Source organism: Nicotiana tabacum, chromosome 23, assembly GCF_000715075.1.
Source record: "Nicotiana tabacum cultivar K326 chromosome 23, ASM71507v2, whole genome shotgun sequence".
NCBI classification, from domain to species: Eukaryota; Viridiplantae; Streptophyta; class Magnoliopsida; order Solanales; family Solanaceae; genus Nicotiana; species Nicotiana tabacum.
Window position 1 is genome coordinate 99,864,403 of NC_134102.1, and position 9,115 is coordinate 99,873,517.

Sequence of the window (9,115 nt, forward strand, 5' to 3'; positions counted from 1 at the left end):
CAAACATAATTGTACGCTAACGATTACTTACTATTTTTCTTTGCATACTAAATCACATTAAGGATGATGTGTACCAGAGAAAGATCCAGAATTTAAACTCTGTGACTCTAGTTTTCAAGATTTTTATCACTGAATCTATTGTATTTTTAAAATTATGTATTCGTATCTATTATTTCTTGTAATTTTACGCAAAATATTATTCTAAAAAAAAAACAATATGAGTATAAAAAAAACCATGCGGGAAATAAAAACCAACGTACCCCACTACCATTCATCCCCATGCCCTGAATGATCCCCACCCACCACTTCCCATCTTCCAGCTCCCCATCTCTCCTTTGCTTTACTAATTACTAATCTCCCAAACTCTACACTACACTCCAATCCTTGTTCTCCACTTTCACTTCCACTCTCTCTCTAAACTAAAGTCATTTTTCACTTCTCTCTCTCTCTAGAATATCACAAGTCATTCACCATGTTTGATGACTCTGTATCTACTGTTTATTCTTCAATATGGACATCCATGAATAGCTGGTTCACTCCCACTGTCCTTTTTGTTCTTCTCAATCTCATGATTGGTACCATTGCTTTTACTTCTTCCTTAGCTAACCAAAAGCCAAATCACCCTCCCAAACAAGAACAACAACAAGAAGAACAAGAATACTCACAAAATCACCCACAACAACCCTCTAAACTCATTAGATCTCCTTCTATTCTTCAACGCATCAAATCTTTAAATTTCTACAACAATAGATCTCAAGAACCTGTTAAAGATTACAACTTTGACGATACCCATAATCAAGAAACCACCTTTGAACCACAAACACATTACATTTTCGAACCAGCTCCAGAACATACTACCGTAGTACCAGAATCTACCCAGTATATTTTCAATCAATCCCATCAAGAAAATGCTCAAAAAACACAAACCCAGTACGATTTCCAGCAAACCCATCTAGAAAATCTCCCAGATACACAAACCCAGTACCTTTTTCAACACACCCCCGACCAAGAACTCAAAAATATGGATCAAGATTTCCACTTTCAGCAAACCCATCAAGAAAATATTCAAGAAAAATCGGCCCGTTACATTATTCAACACATCCATGAACAAAAACTTGATAATACAGATACCCATTTCGATTTTCAGCAAACCCATGAAGAAAATGAGGTAGAAGAAGAGGAAGAAGAAGGTGAGCTAAAGAGCTTGGATGAAGTATACAATCAGTTAAAGGAACGTCACGTGAGCAGGAGCAGATCAGATACAAATCCATCGGCCGGTGAAGCTCCGATAAAGTTGCCGACGAAGATGAAGAAATCAGCAAGCATGAAATCGCCATTTGCGCATTTTGAAGAGGAGGCTATTGTTGAAGCTCGCCGGCCGGCCACTACAAGGGAGAGAAATGTCAAGACAAGCGACGGAGACATTAATGAAGTAGATGCTAAAGCAGATGATTTCATCAACAAGTTCAAGCAACAGTTGAAGTTACAGAGGTTGGATTCAATTCTCAGGTACAAGGAGATGATTGGTAGAGGGAGCTAAAAGGTAAAGATTTCTGATTTTATTGGGGTTAATTTGCAATTTCTGGTTAGTTTCGGGGCTGTTGTAGAAATTGGAAAAAGTAAGATGGTGATGGGATCTAATGCAAATCCAAATGTTGCAACATTTTGGTCAATGTCTTGTCTTTTGACATTTGATAAATCATGGGTTTTGTGGATGGGCATATTAGTAATTTTACTGCTGCATTGCAAATTTATGGTTTGCAGTGTCTGAAAATGTGGAGAAAGATTTTTCTATAGGTGGCAAACTATAGATTTGCTAATGTTGGGAGGGCTCATTATGTTGTTAGAGCTAATTTCGGTTTAATGTGAATTTAGTCCTCAATTTAAAACTTTCTGTTCAAATAGGTCATTTTTTTAAAACTTTCCTTCAACAAATGTCCCCAAAGAATCTCCATTTTTTCTGTTTTTATGTACTTTTGGGAATTTTATTGTTCCTCATGACTGTTTATGTGAAGAAAAGGTAGGTTCTACAAGTTTATTAGTATCATATATATTTCGTGTTTTTCAGTTGAAATAGGTTGGAGTTCAAATGTTCAATGCATATCTATCCATATTCCATATCACACACGTTACCCTTCTCAGTTCTTTTCACAATGAATATATTTTTAAGGAGTTAAGTTTTATTGTGTCAAAAAAATATTAACTGTCAGCCACTTACCAAAAAAGATAAGTGTCTATTAAGGGTAGATGAACTAGAGAGAATGTGGATAATTTGTTGGTGAAATTACATTAATAATGCAAAACTCTCTTATTACAACATAATAACAACAAACTAGTGTAATCCAAGAGGTCAGCCTTACCTCTACTCTACGAAAATAGAGAAATTATTTTCGACACCCTCCTTGAAACATAGTCACAATAGTGCTGAAAAGAAATACTAGTGAAAAAGTCATTGGAATAACAACATGATTAAAACAAAACCGAAGAACAAACACCCTCTTACTTAGACTTTTAATTCTATCCATATATATGATATACTGAAACTTAAAGTAAAAATATTATTAATCATTAATAATGGGAGCAAGGGCTGGGAATTATTGAATGGATTTTTAAAGAGAATTTAATGGTTTGCACTACTATTTTCCCTTTTTTTAGGGGCAATCATATGATATTATGGTGGTTGATGGGGCCATATTTAAATGGTGACAGCTAATAACAAACACCTTTCACAAATTTTTAATTTATGAGAATTTTGTTGATAGGTTCCAATCACAACAACTGATGTGCGACCATATGATCCAAAGTTAGGCCTTTTTCCTTGGTCACTACTGGTTAGAGCATCTTCTAGTTAGACTAGACTCGAAGTTTCACTTTTTGTTGCGGAAAATATTAAACAAATAGTGCTATAAGATTCTTTGTAAGTGCGTAGTAGTGTAATCAATCATAACAATATTATTTAAGCATATTTCTGCTAAGGATATATATATTAATCAATTACACTATCAATTACTCAGTTGGAGCATCTTCTTGTGTTAATTTGTTTGTTTTCGTTAAATTATTTAGTTCATCTTCCTGTCGGCAAAGTGATTACACTAACATTTAATTCTAAAGAGACAGCTCACTGACTATTTTAATACTATTAAATTATTAAATTAGTGATAAAAAGACAACAATTTTCGAGTTAGCACATGGGGTTTGGAATGGACAAAAGGAGAAAACAATTGTTCCTCCCCTACTCGACTATATGACAAACAAGAAAGCAAACACCTCGCTATTGTTTGCCTAAAAATGAAAAGTTATTTGGATTCTCTTTTATTACGACGACGATGATCCAGTAAAATTCTACTATATCTTACTCTTACCCGAGGGAGTAGAGAGGTTGTTTTCGCTTTTACTAAAAGAAAATAATTGTATTAGACGGACTGGTACGTAATAAATCTAATTCCAACGAAAGATTTATCCTACAATTTTATCCATTTTGGGTAGGACTGAATTTGGATTACAGTTTATAGAACGGGGTTCTGAATCCGTAATCTAGCGATTTCAAATATTTTGACATTTTAAGTTCGTGACCAGGAAAAAATTTGCCTTTGGAAAATTTGAGTTTTACATAAAAAAAAGTTTATACAATCATTGTAGTAGTAAACTGAAACGTCCAAATTGAAGTTGCTGTTTAATAATTGTTCACTTTGTAACACTGGTTCCAACTTGGCTTGATTTTGGTTTTGTAGCAATTAGTTAAGGTTGTCCAACTCCAAGTTAAACGTAATTTTAGAAGGGTCTTCTCGCAGAAAATGAGTAAATAAAAGTTTTTTTAGATTTGTCTCACTGAGATAACGAGAAAACTTACTTCCGAGAGAGAGCCGATACAAAAGAAGTCCTTTACGTGAGGAAACACAGGCTCTTTTTGGTTAGTTGGGAGGGATCTTTTTTCGCACATCTCCGCTCTTTTCTCTTTTAAACTGGGAGGATTGGCATTTGGCCAAGATGTGATCTATCTCTTTTTTTTGGTTGTATTGATAATTTGATTTTATTTAGCGAGGAGCCGTTTTACCGAGCGTCGCAGCGCTACATGATTCTCATTTCTATAGAAACTCAACACTTCTACAATTTCCATCCAAAATATCATCGGCTTATTACTACTCAAATTTGGTTTCGTTTGAAAAGCTAATCATTCTGAGAGTAGAGTATTTGGACCAAGTTGAGAGAGAGGAAGGCTCGGGATTTGGACCAAGTGAGATGCATCAAGGACGAAGATGGTAGAGTATTGATGGAAGATGCCCAGATTAAGAGAAGATGACAGACTTACTTTCATAAACTTCTGAACGAAGAAGGGGATCAGGATATTGTGCTAGGCGAATTGGAGCATTCCGAGTCACTGTGACTTTGGGTAATGCAGGCGTATCGAGGTTGAAGAGGTCATGGGTGCTATGCGTAAGATGAGTAGGGACAGAGCGACCGGGCCAGATGAGATTCCGGTAAAATTTTGGAAGTGTATGGAGAGAGCAGGTTTGGAGTGGTTGACTAGGTTGTTTAATGTTATTTTTAAGGCGAAGAGGATGCCAGATGAGTGGAGGTGGAGTACGGTGGTTCCATTGTATAAGAACAAAGGTGATATCCAGAGTTGTAACAATTATAGGGGTATCAAATTACTGAGTCATACCATGAAAGTGTGGGAGAGGGTGGTTGAAGCGAGGGTGAGAATAATAATGTCTGTATCCGACAACCAATTCGGGTTCATGCCAGGTTGTTCGACTATAGAAGCTATACACCTTGTTAGAAGGTTGGTGGAACTGTACAGAGAGAGGAAGAAGGATATGCACATGGTGTTTATTGACCTAGAGAAAGCGTATGACAAGGTTCCTAGAGAAGTTCTCTGGAGATGCCTGGAAGCAAAAGGTGTGTCGATTCCCTACATTATGGCGATTAAGGACATGTATGATGGGGCTAAGACTCGGGTTAGGACAATAAGAGGCGACTCTGAGCATTTTTCGGTTGTAATGGGGTTACACCAAGGTTCTGCGCTCAGTCCATTCTTATTCGCTCTGGTGATGGATGTGTTAACACACCATATTCAAGGGGATGTGCCATGGTGCATGCTATTTGCCGATGACATAGTTCTGATTGATGAGTCGTGAGCCGGTGTTAACGAGAGGCTGGAGGTTTGGAGACATGCTCTTGAGTCTAAGGGTTTCAAGTTGAGTAAGACGAAGACGGAATACCTGGAGTATAAGTTCAGCGCTGAGCCAGGGGAAGTGGGCGTGGATGTGAGGCTTGATTCGCAGGTCATCCCGAGTAGAGGCAGCTTCAAGTACCTTGGTTCGGTTGTCTAGGGGGAGGGGGGATCGACGAGGATGTCACACACCGTATTGGGGTAGGATGGATAAAGTGGAGGTTAGCGTCTAGAGTCCTGTGTGACGAGAGAGTGCCACCGATACTCAAAGGTAAGTTCTATAAAGCGGTGGTTAGACCGGTCATGTTGTATGGGGCTGAGTGTTGGCATGTTAAGAACTCATATATCCAGAAGATGAAAGTAGCAGAAATGAGGATGTTGCGGTGGATGTGCGGGCACACTAGGATAGATAAGATTAGAAATGATGATATTCGGGAGAAGGTGCACGTGGCTCCCATTGATGACAAAATACGGGAAACGAGGCTTAGATGGTTCAGACATGTACAGAGGAGAAGCCCAGATGCTCTGGTACGGAGGTGTGAGCGGCTGGTTGTGGAGGGCACGAGAAGAGGTAGTAGGCGTCCTAAGAAGTATTGGGGAGATGTGATCAGGCAGGATATGGCGAGACTCCAGATTTCCGAGGATATGACACTTGATAGGAAGATGTGGAGGTCGAGTATTAGGTTTGTAGATTAGGAGGTAGTTGAGTCGTGTCTTACTTCGTACCATGTTGTGTCTAAGATAGCTAGTGGCAGTATTGTGTCTTACTATTTTATTTTTCAGTGCAGGTCCTATTTACTAGCTATCGCTTTTACTTTGCATCTTTCTTCTAGATTTCATGGTGTTCCTATTTTTCTTATGATTATTGTGGCGATACTAATATTGTCTCCCTTTACTTTACATCTTTCTTCTGGATTTTATGGTGTTCCTATTTTTCCTATGATTGTTGTTGTGATACTAATATTTTTCTTTTTGTCCTTTTGTCTTTTTGTTTTTTTGATCCGAGGGTCTTTCGGAAACAGTCTCTCTACTCCTTCAGGGTAGGGGTAAGGTCTGCGTACACATTACCTTCTACAGACCCCATTAGTGAAATTTTACTGGGTTGTTATTGTTATTGTTGTTTTGAAAAGCTAATCATATTATCTAAAGAAATACAAAAGGTAGTATAGTAGTACAAAAAAGGAAAGAAGAAAACCAGAAACATATCACAAATACCAAAAAGGTTAGGATTTAGTTGGGGAGGCAGCAAAGGTTGGAGGGAACAAAACTTGTCCAATCTCCAAAAAACACAAATTGCGGAGTTGTGGATATGTATGACTGAAGTCTGAACTCTGAAACTCTGGAATTCAATCCATTCTGACTTCATCTTTTGGAACTATGCATATTTTAGGAATTGCTGTTACTGTTGCTGTTGCCTGACGAACTTATTATAATATCTTGAATTTTGTTAGCTTTTATTAAATCATAATTTAATATAGATGCTGAAGCACAAGAAACTATTTGATAAATCTCTCAAAGGGCTGTCCCTTTGGGTTAAATGATTAAAAGTACTAATAATCATTAGCTTAAACTGCTTTCATAACTAAACAGTCTTGTAATTGGATACAACTGTTGAATCCGATGATAAAATATTAATGTGTTTACTTAAAAAAGTGTGAAATTCTTTATATGACTAAAATGCAAAAAAAAATTTAAAATCATACATTATCTTTGATTTTAGACGCAAGTTCATATATATTCTTTCACATGGAGTACTAATAATCCATTTACTTTAATAAAATGATGCACTTTTAGTAATAGCACTGAGAAAAAGCTCAAAAACATACATTATCTTTGGTTTTAGACTCAAAGTCATACATATTCTTTTACATGGATCACTAATAGTTTATTTACTTTAACAAAGTGGTGCACTTTTAATCATAACACTAAACATATTTTAATTTTTAACAGAAATCTAAGATCTGACAAAATATATGTTCCATTTATTTTCTTGTTTATCGAAAGAAATAAAGATGACAGATTTATCTAGATAGTAAATAGTAAATATAAATAGAATTTATTTATAATTTATCTATTTACTATTTATTTACTATACGTAAAATATATATTTTACTAAGAAATATTAAACGCCATTAATTTTTATTTGTAATAATTTTTATCCAGATAACCTTATATGTTATCTAGATTTTTTATTAGTTTGGAGTTGGCAAAGTGATATGACACTTTCCAATGCCCAACAATTGTATTTATCTACTACCGCCTTTTTTTTGGCATTTTTCCTTCACTCTTCCTATTAATTATTAAGGAATACAGAATAGTGTTACCCCAAAATAGCCAATAAATAAATCCCTAATGAGTAAATAGATGTTTGCTTTGTCTAATAAAAGCCCAAATAGACGCTGAAGAAGCTCAAAAGTTTCTAACACTCAAAAATTCTACTAATATTTATTACCTAAAGAACCTTGTGCTTTTGTAACAACAATTTTCATGGTAGGTATTAACTCGGGAAAGAATGGTAATTATGAACATTCATAACTATTCTATCAATATTTTCTCATAAGCCATAGCTCTCATTAGGAAATGACAATATTCTTCTTGAAATTATTGATGCAAAAATTGATCTCACAACCAAGATGGACAAGATCTGGACGAGAGCTTAACAATTGCGACAAATCAAATTTGAGGTAAAGGAGGAGAGATCTCAAAATGATAAAATCATTGCGGAGATTTAACAGCGGTGTATTCTCCTCACAATATTCTTGGTGCTGTTACATGTTATCAGTAATAAGATTGTTGTTTACCCGAAAAACAGATAGAGTTGAATGTATACGTAGTTCTAAAGATACGTGGTATAACTTGGTACAAAATGGAGAAATAAGTAGAAATATATCGAATATTGACTGTAAAAAAAGAAATGAAATACAAACCCAAATTGAGTAGAGAATGATTTATAAATGAACAAAATGAACCAATGTAAAAAAGTCCCCAAAAAGGATAATATTTACTATATGTGTGTAAATCTCTATAATCTCTTAAATGTAAGAGTGTATTGATATCTGAATGTTCAATGTATTCTCACCTTACAGAAATGATAGCCACTCTTAATATAGTAGAAGAATCCTACTTTGGATATTATTAAAAATACATAGTGGAGATCCCATGATAGATTAGTTAAATAGTTTTTCCTTAATTCCCGCCAAGATTCTCTTCCCTAGTGCGGCTACAACGACTTTTTGTCTCTTAGCTTTATCTTGGTCGGTCTTGGTATTGGTCGGTCGCTGGATCTCGAGCTTGATAATACCACTTCACATCATAGTTCGGTATTGACTCAAGCTCAGTATTGACTTGAGTTCGATATTGATCGGTCTGGGTCTTGAGCTCGATAACCCGGCTTCACATCATATCTTGATATTATAATGACGACCCTCGGTCCATTATGTTCCAATCTTGACTGATTATACGAAGGGCAAACTCGGTTTTGACCATATACAGATAGTTCCCTCGTTTCTCGGAAAGAATGTGATGAGAAACGATATGATTTTTCAACTTTTGACTAGATACACACTGGCGTCTGCATCGGGCCCGATTATGACGTATGTGATAAATGTCCCGTCGGTCCAGTTATCAAGGCATTAAATACGCGCCAGACGATGGTCGGCCTCTGCCGATTTTGAACCGTCATTGCGAAATCTTTAAATAGCCCCCCTTCTTCATTATTTTAAACCTTTTACCTTCAACTCTTCTCATTCCAACCTCCATAGTTCTTCGCCTTCTCCAAAGTTCTCTATTTCCAGCTTTAAGAATTTCTTTGCTTGTTCTTTGACAAACACCAAAATATTTCAATTTCCCATATTCTTTGTTCTTGAAAATTTAGATGGCTAAGATATCTATAACCGTTCCTCAGAAAGAGGTTGCTTCCTCATCTCGGCCGGCCGGTGAGAA

The 9,115-nt window shown here is 36.1% G+C and overlaps 1 protein-coding gene across 1 annotated transcript; it reads left to right on the forward strand.

Moving 5' to 3' along the window:
- The first annotated feature begins 326 nt into the window (after positions 1-326).
- LOC107832648 (uncharacterized) lies at positions 327-2,074 on the forward strand. Its single transcript, XM_016660508.2, has one exon. The coding sequence runs from the start codon at positions 473-475 to the stop codon at positions 1,538-1,540; it is 1,068 nt and encodes a 355-aa protein (XP_016515994.1). The 5' UTR covers positions 327-472; the 3' UTR covers positions 1,541-2,074.
- The last annotated feature ends 7,041 nt before the right edge of the window (positions 2,075-9,115 follow it).

Bases quoted from the DNA above. Each gene is read 5' to 3' on its own strand.
- LOC107832648 (XM_016660508.2), top strand. From the start codon at position 473: ATGTTTGATGACTCTGTATCTACTGTTTATTCTTCAATATGGACATCC.